The following is a 14,682-nucleotide window of genomic DNA, read 5'->3' as shown; positions in this document are numbered from 1 at the left end:
TAAATCTGAAGTCCTTGAACCTCTACATAAAAAAGTTCAAGTTCAAGATGGAGTCACTCAGAGCAGTGATAGCGAACCTGGAAGAAGGGGACTTTATGGTATCCTTGGACATCAAGGATGCGTATCTACACGTTCCGATTTACCCCGCACACCAGGGGTACCTCAGGTTCATTGTTCAAAACTGTCACTATCAGTTTCAGACGCTGCCGTTCGGATTGTCCACGGCGCCTCGGGTCTTTACCAAGGTAATGGCCGAGATGATGATTCTTCTTCGAAGAAAAGGCGTATTAGTTATCCCATACTTGGACGATCTCCTAATAAGGGCAAGGTCCAGAGAACAGCTGGAGACAGCTTTAGCACTATCTCAAGAGGTGCTAAGACAACACGGGTGGATTCTGAATATTCCAAAATCCCATTTAATCCCGACAACTCGTCTGCTGTTCCTAGGAATGATTCTGGACACGGTTCAGAAAAAGGTTTTCCTTCCAGAGGAAAAAGCCAAGGAGTTATCCGATCTGGTCAGGAACCTCCTAAAACCAGGAAAAGTGTCAGTACATCAATGCACAAGAGTCCTGGGAAAAATGGTGGCTTCTTACGAAGCAATTCCATTCGGCAGATTCCATGCAAGAATATTCCAAAGGGATCTGTTGGACAAATGGTCAGGGTCGCATCTGCAGATGCACCTGCGAATAACCCTGTCACCAAAGACAAGGGTGTCACTTCTGTGGTGGTTGCAGAAGGCTCACCTATTAGAAGGCCGCAGATTCGGCATTCAGGATTGGATCCTGGTGACCACGGACGCCAGCCTGAGAGGCTGGGGAGCAGTCACACAAGGAAGAAACTTCCAGGGAGTATGGACGAGTCTGGAAAAGTCTCTTCACATAAACATTCTGGAACTAAGAGCAATCTACAATGCTCTAAGCCAGGCGGAACTTCTCCTGCAAGGAAAGCCGGTGTTGATTCAGTCGGACAACATCACGGCGGTCGCCCATGTAAACAGGCAGGGCGGCACAAGAAGCAGGAGTGCAATGGCAGAAGCTGCCAAGATTCTTCGCTGGGCAGAGAATCACGTGATAGCACTGTCAGCAGTGTTCATCCCGGGCGTGGACAACTGGGAAGCAGACTTCCTCAGCAGACACGATCTTCATCCGGGAGAGTGGGGTCTACATCCAGAAGTCTTCAACATGTTAATAGACCGTTGGGAAAGACCAATTGTAGACATGATGGCGTCTCGCCTCAACAAGAAACTGGACAAATATTGCGCCAGGTCAAGAGATCCACAGGCAATAGCTGTGGACGCACTGGTAACTCCTTGGGTGTACCAGTCAGTGTATGTGTTTCCTCCTCTGCCGCTCATACCAAAGGTATTGAAGATCATACGGCAAAGAAGAGTAAGAACAATACTAGTGGTTCCGGATTGGCCGAGAAGGACTTGGTATCCGGAACTTCAAGAGATGCTCACGGACGAACCGTGGCCTCTACCTCTGAGAAGGGACCTGCTACAGCAGGGTCCCTGTCTTTTTCAAGACTTACCGCGGCTGCGTTTGACGGCATGGCGGTTGAACGCCAGATCCTAAAAGGGAAAGGCATTCCAGAAGAAGTCATTCCTACCTTGATTAAGGCACGGAAGGAAGTCACCGTGAAACATTATCACCGCATTTGGCGAAAATATGTAGCGTGGTGCGAGGATCGGAGGGTTCCGACGGAGGAATTCCAACTGGGTCGTTTCCTACATTTCCTGCAATCAGGATTATCTATGGGTCTCAAATTGGGATCCATTAAGGTTCAAATTTCGGCCCTGTCAATATTCTTCCAAAAAGAATTGGCCTCTGTCCCTGAGGTCCAGACTTTTGTCAAGGGAGTACTGCATATACAGCCTCCTGTGGTGCCTCCGGTGGCACCGTGGGATCTAAATGTAGTTTTAGATTTCCTCAAATCCCATTGGTTTGAACCATTGAAAAAGGTGGATTTGAAATATCTCACATTGAAAGTGACTATGTTACTAGCCCTGGCCTCTGCCAGGAGAGTATCTGAATTGGCGGCTTTATCTTATAAAAGTCCTTATCTAATCTTCCATTCGGATAGGGCAGAACTGCGGACTCGTCCGCATTTTCTCCCTAAAGTGGTATCAGCATTTCATCTGAACCAACCTATTGTGGTGCCTGCGGCCACTAGCGACTTGGAGGACTCCAAGTTGTTGGACGTTGTCAGAGCCTTAAAAATATACATTGCAAGGACGGCTGGAGTCAGAAAATCTGACTCGCTGTTTATATTGTATGCACCCAACAAGTTGGGCGCACCTGCTTCTAAGCAGTCGATTGCTCGTTGGATTTGTAACACAATTCAACTTGCACATTCTGTGGCAGGCCTGCCACAGCCTAAAACTGTAAAAGCCCACTCCACAAGGAAGGTGGGCTCATCTTGGGCGGCTGCCCGAGGGGTCTCGGCATTACAACTCTGCCGAGCAGCTACGTGGTCGGGGGAGAACACGTTTGTAAAATTTTACAAATTTGATACCCTGGCAAAGGAGGACCTGGAGTTCTCTCATTCGGTGCTGCAGAGTCATCCGCACTCTCCCGCCCGTTTGGGAGCTTTGGTATAATCCCCATGGTCCTTTCAGGAACCCCAGCATCCACTTAGGACGATAGAGAAAATAAGAATTTACTTACCGATAATTCTATTTCTCGGAGTCCGTAGTGGATGCTGGGCGCCCATCCCAAGTGCGGATTATCTGCAATACTTGTACATAGTTATTGTTAACTAATTCGGGTTATTGTTAAGGAGCCATCTTTAAGAGGCCCTTTCTGTTGTCATACTGTTAACTGGGTTTAGATCACAAGTTGTACGGTGTGATTGGTGTGGCTGGTATGAGTCTTACCCGGGATTCAAAATGCCTCCCTTATTGTGTATGCTCGTCCGGGCACAGTACCTAACTGGAGTCTGGAGGAGGGTCATAGGGGGAGGAGCCAGTGCACACCACCTGACCTAGTAAAGCTTTACTTTTTTGTGCCCTGTCTCCTGCGGAGCCGCTATTCCCCATGGTCCTTTCAGGAACCCCAGCATCCACTACGGACTCCGAGAAATAGAATTATCGGTAAGTAAATTCTTATTATCTGACCTCCCCTACTACTGTCTGTCCAAAATACCTCAGCAAGAGATATCTTTCATTGACTGCTACACCACTCTGTTTATCCCTTAATGCCACCGCAGGAAGCGGTTACCATACTGCTAGTCGGGATTCCAGACGTCACAATGCTGACACCAAAATCCTGACTAGCGCCTGTATACCGACGTCGGAATCCGGACGCCACATGCTTTTCTCCCTCTATGGGTGTCCACGACACCCATAGAGTGAGAATAAATCCCATGTCAAGTGCAGCTAGCCCGCAACGGGCTTGATGGCGCTCGCCCTGCTGCAGGCATACCGGTGGCCGAGATCCCACTGTTGGTATACTGACAGCCGGGATCCCGCCCGCTGGGATTACATACTGATCCCGCCACCGCATATATGCCAGAGTTCAATTTAAGCTTCTAATTTTTGCCTAGATCCCCTTCACCGAAAAAGACGGTTTCCCATCAGGCACAGTCCATTATCTATTGGGAATAGGTACCTGCGGTAAGCGAAGCGGGCCCGAGAGGGCACAATGGAAGCCAAATTTTAAAAATTACATTAAAAAAAAAAATTGTAAAAATTTAAATACTTTAAGGACATAAAAACACTTCTGCCCTCACTAGATGTCACATTTGGGTCATTTCAGGGAAGGGAAACTAGATTCAGCCAAGCCCTCATCAGCTGCCTTTCATAAATATCCCATCTTGTCCTTTTCAATCACCCTCAAACCTGTGTCTCCTCTTACCCACTGGTAACCTTCTCGTATTCTGGTATCCAAAAATTCTTCAGCACTGCACCCCACCTGTGGAACATACCCTACCTGACCAGGAATCCCCCCAAACCTTTACTTCAAGTAGTCCCTCAAAACCCACCTTTTCACTGGTCTCGGCCTCCCCTTCACCCTATAATGCTCGTTCCATCTGCCCACCTCTCCGTCTAGACTTTAAGCTCTTTGCTCTTGTGGCCAAAACAAAGTCGACTGGTTCTCTCACAGCAAATATGATGTATAGGGTACATAACAAAGTGAAATAGGTATTGCAAATTATAATACTTGATGCATCCTGTATTGATTAATCACATAACTATAGTGAGATGGGTGCTTTTAAATTGTTGAATGTTCACCACCACCATAGGGAGAGTCCTCAAGACAAGATGGAACATGCTTTGTTGTTAATTCTGTGGGATGACAAATAGTCTTTACTATATCATAACAACCAAGATATATCTAATCTGGTGACCATACTAAGGGATGGATACCAGAATGGAAAAAAGAGACAACAGATTCCAGTGCTACAGGTTGGGGAGCTAATCTTCCCCCAGTAGCCCCCCCCTTGCAGATAACACAAGGGACTGGGGGCCTAATTCAAACCTGATCGCTCGCTAGCAGTTTTTTGCTGCGATCAGATAGTCGCCGCCTACAGGGGAATGTATTTTAGCTGTGCAAGTGTGTGATCGCATGTGCAGCCCAGCGGTACAAAAAGATCTTTTGCAGTTCCTGAGTAGCCCAGGACTTACTCAGCCGCTGCGATCACTTCAGCCTGTCCAGGACCGGAATTGACGTCAGACACCCTGGACACGCCTGCGTTTTTCCACCCACTCCCTGAAAACGGTCAGTTGCCACCCACAAAGGCCCTCTTTCTGTCAATCTCCTTGCGATCCGCTGTGCAAATGGATTCTTCATAAAACCCATCGCACAGCAACAATCTGCTTTGTACCCTTGAAAGGTATTCCGGAGGAAGTCATCCCTACTCTGATTATGGCTAGGAAGGAGGTGACGGTGAAACATTATCACTGCATCTGGAGGAAGTATGTATCTTGGTGTGAAGCCAAGAATGCTCCTACTGAAGATTTCCATCTGGGCTGTTTTCTCCACTTTCTACAGATAGGAGTGGATATGGGCCTAAAGTTAGGCTCCATTAAGGTACAGATTTCGGCCTTATCAATTTTCTTTCAGAAGGAATTGGCTTCTCTCCCAGAAGTCCAGACTTTTGTGAAGGGAGTGCTGCACATCCAGCCTCCTTTTGTGCCCCCAGTGGCACCATGGGACCTTAACGTGGTGTTACAGTTCCTAAATTCTCACTGGTTTGAGCCTCTTCAAACGGTGAATTTAAAATTTCTCACTTGGAAGGTGGTCATGTTGTTGGCCTTGGCATCTGCATGGCCGGTGTCCGAATTGGCGGCTTTGTCTCACAAGAGCCCCTATCTGATTTTCCATGTGGATAGAGCAAAATTAAGGACTCGTCCTCAATTTTTGCCTAAGGTGGTTTCATCTTTTCATATGAACCAACCTATCGTGGTGCCTGTGGCTACGGGTGACTTGGAGGATTCCAAGTCCCTTGATGTAGTCAGGGCCTTAAAGATTTATGTAGCCAGGACGGCTCGGGTTAGGAAAACAGAGGCACGGTTTGTCCTGTATGCAGTCGTCAAGCTTGGCGCTCCTGCTTCTAAACAGACTATTGCTCGCTGGATCTGTAACACGATTCAGCAGGCTCATTCTACGGCTGGATTGCCGTTACCTAATTCGGTAAAGGCCCATTCCACTAGGAAGGTGGGCTCTTCTTGGGCGGCTGCCCGAGGCGTCTCGGCATTACAGCTTTGCCGAGCGGCGACTTGGTCGGGTTCAAACACTTTTGCTAAATTCTACAAGTTTGATACCCTGGCTGAGGAGGACCTTATGTTTGCTCAATCTGTGCTGCAGAGTCATCCGCACTCTCCCGCCCGGTCTGGAGCTTTGGTATAATTCCCATGGTCCTTACGGAGTTCCCAGCATCCTCTAGGACGTAAGAGAAAATAAGATTTTAAACCTACCGGTAAATCTTTTTCTCCTAGTCCGTAGAGGATGCTGGGCGCCCGTCCCAGTGCGGACAAAATTCTGCAAGACTTGTATATAGTTATTGCTTACATAAGGGTTATGTTACAGTTTTGATCAGTCTCGGGCTGATGCTGTTTTGTTTCAACCTGTTAACTGGTACGTATGTTCCGAGTTGTACGGTGTGGGCTGGTATGTTTCTTGCCCTTAGATTAACAAAAATCCTTTCCTCGTACTGTCCGTCTCCTCTGGGCACAGTTCTCTAACTGAGGTCTGGAGGAGGGGCATAGAGGGAGGAGCCAGTGCACACCCATCTAAAGTCTTTAGAGTGCCCATGTCTCCTGCGGAGCCCGTCTATACCCCATGGTCCTTACGGAGTCCCCAGCATCCTCTACGGACTAGGAGAAAAAGATTTACCGGTAGGTTTAAAATCTTATCTGTATTTGTGGGTAGCCACTGAATCCAGCTTTACTACCTTATGCTAATGGGAGGATCTGGTCATCTGCAAGTGGGAAGCTGTGCCGCCTATTAATTTTCCTCCAACCGTAGATGCACTGGATTAGTGAGAAACAGGCTTCCCTCATTGCGCATGTGACTCTTAACTGCATGGGGCTTTAGCTACACGCCCCACGACAATCCCACAAATCAGAACCGTTTCATGCAGTCACATTGTTGCTGCCTAGTTCCCGTCCCGAAACGCTCATTTCATGGAATGACCCAGCAAAGATCTGACTCCGATCAGGGCGGACATAGGCAAAAGTGTGTAATTTCGCATCTGCGCATGCTCTGTATGCTAACACTCCCAGTTACATCCACATACACAGAGCTGTTTGTCTCTGGCCAATTGGCAACAAACCTCTCCATTGTCTTGCTTGGGTACATTCTATTGTAAGGGATGTCGTGAAGTCCTGAAGGGGGAAACTGCAAATTATAGCACCTGATAATTCCATTTCTCTAACGTCCTAAGTGGATGCTGGGAACTCCGTAAGGACCATGGGGAATAGCGGCTCCGCAGGAGACTGGGCACAACTAAAGAAAGCTTTAGGACTACCTGGTGTGCACTGGCTCCTCCCTCTATGACCCTCCTCCAGACCTCAGTTAGAATTTTGTGCCCGGCCGAGCTGGATGCACACTAGGGGCTCTCCTGAGCTCCTAGAAAAGAAAGTATATTTTAGGTTTTTTATTTTCAGTGAGATCTGCTGGCAACAGACTCACTGCTACGAGGGACTTAGGGGAGAGAAGCGGACCTACCTGCTTGCAGCTAGCTTGGGCTTCTTAGGCTACTGGACACCATTAGCTCCAGAGGGATCGAACACAGGCCCAGCCTCGGTCGTCCGGTCCCGGAGCCGCGCCGCCGTCCCCCTTGCAGAGCCAGAAGCAAGAAGAACGTCCAGGAAATCGGCGGCAGAAGACTCCGGTCTTCATTAAGGTAGCGCACAGCACTGCAGCTGTGCGCCATTGCTCCCTGTGCACACCACATACTCCGGTCACTGATGGGTGCTGGGGGGTGGCGCCCTGGGCAGCAATTAAAGTACCTCAAGAGTGGCAAATCACACATAATATAGCCTAATAAGCTATATATGTGTAAAATACCCCTGCCACATTATGATTATAAGAGCGGGAGAAGTCCGCCGAAAAAGGGGCGGGGCTATCTCCCTCAACACACTGGCGCCATTTGCTCTTCACAGTGCAGCTGGAAGACAGCTCCCCAGGCTCTCCCCTGTAGTTTTCAGGCTCAAAGGGTTAAAAAGAGAGGGGGGGGGGGGGGCCACTAAATTTAGGCGCAAATCTGTGTATTATAGCAGCTATAAGGGAAAAAATCACTGTGGGTAGTGTGAATCCCTGCATTATATAGCGCTCTGGTGTGTGCTGGCATACTCTCTCTCTGTCTCCCCAAAGGACTTTGTGGGGTCCTGTCCTCAGTCAGAGCATTCCCTGTGTGTGTGCGGTGTGTCAGTACGGCTGTGTCGACATGTTTGATGAGGAGGCTTATGTGGAGGCGGAGCAGATGCCGATAAAGGTGATGTCACCCCCTGCGGGGTCGACACCTGAGTGGATGGACATGTGGAAGGAATTACGTGACAGTGTCAACTCCTTACATAAAAGGTTTGACGACATAGCAGATGTGGGACAGCCGGCTTCTCAGCCCGTGCCTGCCCAGGCGTCTCAAAAGCCATCAGGGGCCCTAAAACGCCCACTACCTCAGATGGCAGACACAGATGTCGACACGGATACTGACTCCAGTGTCGACGACTATGAGACTACTGTACATTCCAATAGAGCCACCCGTTACATGATTACGGCAATAAAAAATGTGTTGCACATTTCTGATATTACCCCAGGTACCACAAAAAAGGGTATTATGTTTGGGGAGAAAAAAGTTTCCAGTGGTTTTTCCCCCATCTGATGAACTAAATGTGTGAAGAAGCGTGAGTTTCCCCCGATAAGAAACTGGTAATTTCTAAAAGGTTACTAATGGCATACCCTTTCCCGCCAGAGGATAGGTCACGTTGGGAGACATCCCCTAGGGTGGATAAAGCGCTCACACGTCTGTCAAAGAAGGTGGCACTACCGTCTCAGGACACGGCTGCCCTAGAGGAGCCTGCAGATAGAATGCAGGAGGCTATCCTGAAGTCTGTATATACACACTCAGGCATTATACTGAGACCAGCTATTGCTTCAGCATGAATGTGCAGTGCTGCAGCTGCGTGGTCAGATTCTCTGTACCTTAAGACAGGGACACTATATTGCTAACCATAGAGCATATTAAAGACGCAGTCTTATACATGAGAGATGCACAGAGGGATAATTGCCGACTGGCATCTAAAATAAACGCAGTGTCCATTTCTGCCAGGAACTCGGCAGTGGACAGGTGATGCTGATTCTAAAAGGCACATGGAAGTTTTGCCTTACAAGGGTGAGGAGTTGTTTGGGGATGGTCTCTCGGACCTCGTTTCCACAGCTACAGCTGGGAAATCAACATTTTGCCCCATGTTCCCTCACAGCCAAAGAAAGCACCGTATTATCAGGTACAGTCCTTTCGGCCCCAGAAAGGCAAGCGGGTTAAAGGCGCGTCCTTTCTGCCCAGAGGCAGAGGTAGAGGAAAAAAGCTGCAGCATACAGCCAGTTCCCAGGAACAAAAGTCCTCCCCCGCTTCCTCTAAGTCCACCGCATGACGCTGGGGCTCCACAGGCGGAGCCAGGTACGGTGGGGCCCCATCTCAAGAATTTCAGCGACCAGTGGGCTCGCTCACGGGTGGATCCCTGGATTCTACAGGTAGTATCTCAGGGGTACAAGCTGGAATTCGAGACGTCTCCCCCTCGCCGTTTCCTCAAATCTGCCTTGCCGACAGCTCCCTCAGACAGGGAGGCAGTGCTGGAGGCAATTCACAAGCTGTATTCGCAGCAAGTGATAGTCAAGGTACCCCTTCTTCAACAGGGACGGGGTTACTATTCCACAATGTTTGTGGTACCGAAACCGGACGGTTCGGTGAGATCCATTTTAAATTTGAAATCCTTGAACACTTATATACGAAGGTTCAAGTTCAAAATGGAATCGCTCAGGGCGGTTATTGCAAGCCTGGACGAAGGGGATTACATGGTATCACTGGACATCAAGGATGCTTACCTGCATGTCCCCATTTACCCCCTCACCAGGAGTACCTCAGATTTGTGGTACAGGACTGTCATTACCAATTCCAGACGTTGCCGTTTGGTCTGTCCACGGCACCGAGGGTATTTACCAAGGTAATGGCAGAGATGATGATACTCCTTCGAAGGAAGGGAGTTATAATTATCCCGTACTTGGACGATCTCCTTATAAAGGCGAGGTCCAGGGAACAGTTGTTGATCGGAGTAGCACTAGCTGGGGCAGTGCTACAACAGCACGGCTGGATCCTGAACATTCCGAAGTCGCAGCTGGTTCCTACAACGCGTCTACTGTTCCTGGGGATGGTTCTCGACACAGAACAGAAAAAAGTGTTTCTCCCGGAGGAGAAGGCCAAGGAGTTGTCATCTCTAGTCAGAGACCTCCTAAAACCAAAACAGGTGTCGGTGCACCATTGCACGCGAGTCCTGGTAAAGATGGTGGCTTCTTACAAAGCAATTCCATTCGGAGGGTTCCATGCAAGGATCTTTTAGTGGGATCTGTTGGACAGGTGGTCCGGATCGCATCTTCAGATGCATCGGCTGATAACCCTGTCTCCAAGGGCCAGGGTGTCGCTGTTGTGATGGCTGCAGAGTGCTCATCTTCCAGAGGGCCGCAGATTCGGCATACAGGACTGGGTCCTGGTGACCTCGGATGCCAGCCTTCGAGGTTGGGGTGCAGTCACACAGGGAAGAAAACTTCCAAGGACAATGGTCAATTCAGGAGACTTCCCTACACATAAATATTCTGGAATTAAGGGCCATTTGCAATGCCCTACGTCAGGCAAGACCCCTGCTTCAAAACCAGCCGGTGCTGATCTAGTCAGACAACATCACGGCGGTCGCCCATGTAAACCGACAGGGCGGCACAAGAAGCAGGATGGCAATGGCACAAGGATTTTCCGATGGGCGGAAAATCATGTGTTAGCACTGTCAGCAGTGTTCATTCCCGGAGTGGACAACTGGGAAGCAGACTTTCTCAGCAGACACTACCTCCACCCGGGAGAGTGGGGACTTCATCCAGAAGTCTTCCAAATGATTGTACACCATTGTGGACATGATGGCGTCCCGCCTCAACAAAAAGCTAAAATGTTATTGCGCCAGGTCAAGGGACCCTCAGGCGATAGCTGTGGACGCTCTGGTAACACCGTGGGTGTACCAGTCGGTGCATGTGTTCCTTCCTCTGCCTCTCATACCCAAGGTACTGAGAATAATAAGAAGGAGAGGAGTAAGAACTATACTCGTGGTTCCGGATTGGCCAAGAAGATCTTGGTACCCAGAACTTCAAGAAATGATCTCAGAGGACCCATGGCCTCTGCCGCTCAGACAGGACCTGCTGCAGCAGGGGCCCTGTCTGTTCCAAGACTTACCGCCGCTGGTTTGACGGCATGGCGGTTGAACACCGGATCCTAAAGGAAAAGGGCATTCCGGATAAAGTCATTCCTACGCTGATTAAGGCTAGGAAAGATGTGACCGCAAAATATTATCACCGCATATGGCGAAAATATGTTGCTTAGTGTGAGGCCAGGAAGGCCCCAATGGAGGAATTTCAACTGGGTCGATTTCTGCACTTTCTACAGTCAGGAGTGACTATGGGCCTCAAATGGGTTCCAGTAAGGTCCAGTTTTCGGCTCTGTCCATTTTCTTCCAAAAAGAACTGGCTTCATTGCCTGAAGTTCAGACTTTTGTTAAGGGAGGGCTGCATATTCAGCCCCCGTTTGTGCCTCCAGTGGCACCGTGGGATCTCAACGTGGTGTTGGATTTCCTGAAGTCGCATTGGTTTGAACCACTTAAATCCGTGGAGCTAAAATACCTCACGTGGACAGTGGTCATGTTGTTGGCCTTGGCGTCGGCCAGACGTGTATCAGAATTGGCGGCTTTGTCATGCAAGTGCCCTTATTTGATTTTTCATAAGGATAGGGCGGAATTGAGGACTCGTTCCCAATTTCTCCCAAAGGTGGTTTCAGCTTTTCATTTGAACCAGCCTATTGTGGTGCCTGCGGCTACTCGTGACTTGGAGGATTCCAAGTTGCTGGACGTAGTCCGGGCCCTAAAAATCTGTTTCCAGGACAGCTGGAGTCAGAAAGACTGGCTCGCTATTTATCCTGCATGCACCCAACAAGTTGGGTGCGCCTGCTTCAAAGCAGACTATTGCTCGCTGGATCTGTAGCATGATTCAACTTGCACATTCTGCGGCTGGACTGCCGCATCCTAAATCTGTAAAAGCCCATTCCACGAGGAAGGTGGGCTCTTCTTGGGCGGCTGCCCGAGGGGTCTCGGCTTTACAACTTTGCCGAGCAGCTACTTGGTCGGGGTCAAACACATTTGCTAAAGTCTACAAGTTTGATACCCTGGCTGAGGAGGTCCTAGAGTTCGCTCATTCGGTGCTGCAGAGTCATCCGCACTCTCCCGCCCGTTTGGGAGCTTTGGTATAATCCCCATGGTCCTTACGGAGTTCCCAGCATCCACTTAGGACGTCGGAGAAAATAAGATTTTACTCACCGGTAAATCTATTTCTCGTAGTCCGTAGTGGATGCTGGGCGCCCGTCCCAAGTGCGGATTGTCTGCAATACTTGTATATAGTTATTGTTTAACTAAAGGGTTATTGTTGAGCCATCTGTTGAGAGGCTCAGTTATATTTCATACTGTTAACTGGGTATGGTTATCACGAGTTATACGGTGTGATTGGTGTGGCTGGTATGAGTCTTACCCGGGATTCCAAATCCTTTCCTTATTGTGTCAGCTCTTCCGGGCACAGTATCCTAACTGAGGTCTGGAGGAGGGTCATAGAGGGAGGAGCCAGTGCACACCAGGTAGTCCTAAAGCTTTCTTTAGTTGTGCCCAGTCTCCTGCGGAGCCGCTATTCCCCATGGTCCTTACTGAGTTCCCAGCATCCACTACGGACTACGAGAAATAGATTTACCGGTGAGTAAAATCTTATTTTTTCCATACTCCATGGCAGCCCACATTTCACACCCATATGTCTCTTGGGAAGTTAATCAGACTCTAGAAGAGGAGCCATGTTCAATAGCACTGTTTTGTTTTTTCTTTGTTTTTCAATGTATCTGCGCACAAATGAATTCAGTAATGTACTTTTTTTTCTTTTCTTTCCCTTCTCCCCTTGAAATTTACAGAATTGTAGAACATGTTGATCAAATGTGTAAATTTGTAAATATGGTGAATGTTCCCCGGCTCAACAAATTTTTCTCTTACTTTGAGATCGTTCCAGGCCCTAATATCTGTGTACACAAGTATGACTTCACTATACCTATGGAGTAAAATGTTGTTTGCTCTGCAGATCGCCAAAACCTTATTCACAGATGAAGCGTTAAAGCCCTGTCCGCAATGCCAGTACCCGGCTAAATATCAGCCGCTGAAGAAGCGAGGCAAGTGCAGCAGGAAGGACTGTGGCTTTGACTTCTGTGTGCTTTGCTTGTGCACCTTCCATGGCTCTAAGGAATGCGGTGGTGGATCGGGGAAGCGAGCGAATAAAAAGGATGTTCTCCCTGGAAGTGCCCAGAGCAAGCGCAATTTGAGAAGGCTCTGAGATTGATCCATTTGCTCAATTTTTATCAAATTTTAAATCCAGTTTTTACATTTGCAATTCTTGGTTCATTACTGCAAATTTAGTCAAAACTTGCTGCAAACCAACCAGTGTATTGCAGCTGTGCACTTATTGCTATTATTTTGCATCTGGACTCTTAGGTATGTCTTTTTTGTGATAAATGACCAACATGTTATATATGTATATACATTAACTAGTTTATATCGAGATATCTTTTTATAACTTATTTTAGAATTATTTTTGTTACATTGCTTGCTGTTCAGGCACAATTTTAAATAAAATATTTTAGGATATTATATTTTACTGTCTCCATCCGTACACTTGAAACTTACACATTATGGGGGGAATTCAATTGTTTGAAAAGCCAGTTGGGTGTCTGTTTTTTTCCCTATCTAATAGACAGGAAAAACAGACACCCAACCGACTTTTCAAACCTTTGAATTCCCACCCTATGTAGTTACAGATCTCTATTTATGTATAGTTTTTACTGTTTCCCATTAAATTCTTCTAATTCTAGTAAAGGAGTCCTTTTATTAAATGCAGCATTGCAAAATGTGACCATGGGTATAGGATAAGGTTATAGGATGTTATTTCAATTTATCTATATAAAAATGTGTTTGTAATTGTATGACCAGGCCACACCATGCTGTCCAGGTGTAAGTATTTTTATTTGAAAATGTATTTATCAGCTTTTGATGTAATATTGCAAAGAAGATCATAACATGCACAGTATACAGAAATAGAGAGAACATATTGCAAGAGTCAAATTTAAAATAAACAGTTAGCTATTAAAGAAAACATGAGACAGGAAGTCACCAGTGATCATCCTCATAGTCAGAATAGGGAGAACATACATTGGGGGTCATTCAGATCTGATCACCGCAATGCGCACGCGTGTCCCACAACAACAAATGGCATCGCTGGTCAGCAATGGGATGGTGCAAAAAATCAGTTCGCCCGGGCGTTCGCAAGGTGATTGACACGAGGAGGCCGTTTGTGGGTGGTAACTTACCGTTTACTGGGAGTGTCCGGAAAAACGCAGGCGTTCCGAAGCATTTTCAGGGTGGGTGTCTGACGCCAGCTCCAGCCCTCATCAGCCTGATGTGATCGCACTGTAGGAGTAAATCCTGGGCTATGCACAGACTGCACAAAGTGAATTTTAGCAGCTCGGCGTACACATGCAATTGCACACTTGCACGGCGAATTTACAATCCCCCTGGAGGCGGCAACTATCTGAATGCAGGACAGCAAATTTAGCAGCCCAGCGATCAGATCTGAATGACCCCCATATCCCAGTGCAAATATATAAAGATAACACAAGAATGTCTTAAATGTCTTATGAAGAATAGCAGCAACAAAAAACAGTACCACAAAGTGGGGTGACGACAACACAGAAGGCAAGTCGGTAGGAGGGGAGGGTGTGGGGGGAGGGGGGAGTATGAGACCTGTCCGGTGCATAACCTTTTATTTGTAGATTTGTACAGAAGGTTTAACAGGAGGCATTTACGTGACAGGAGACCACCGCTCACCATACCGATGCCGGAATCCCGCC

The 14,682-nt window shown here is 47.9% G+C and overlaps 1 protein-coding gene across 2 annotated transcripts in view; it reads left to right on the top strand.

The window, feature by feature from the left end:
* FBXO43 (F-box protein 43) overlaps nucleotides 1–13,115 on the top strand; it is a 233,812-nt gene extending 220,697 nt beyond the window's left edge. The window contains exon 5 of one of the 2 annotated variants that reach the window (XM_063924196.1): nucleotides 12,864–13,115. In XM_063924196.1, the coding sequence (XP_063780266.1) occupies nucleotides 12,864–13,112 (249 nt within the window). In that variant the 3' untranslated portion in view covers nucleotides 13,113–13,115. The remainder of the gene's footprint in view (nucleotides 1–12,863) is intronic. The other variant, XM_063924197.1, reaches the window with a different exon arrangement.
* Nucleotides 13,116–14,682: the final 1,567 nt, after the last annotated feature.

The sequence above is a fragment of the Pseudophryne corroboree genome, chromosome 5 (assembly GCF_028390025.1).
Source record: "Pseudophryne corroboree isolate aPseCor3 chromosome 5, aPseCor3.hap2, whole genome shotgun sequence".
Taxonomy (NCBI): Eukaryota; Metazoa; Chordata; class Amphibia; order Anura; family Myobatrachidae; genus Pseudophryne; species Pseudophryne corroboree.
This window is presented reverse-complemented; position numbering and strand designations above follow the sequence as displayed.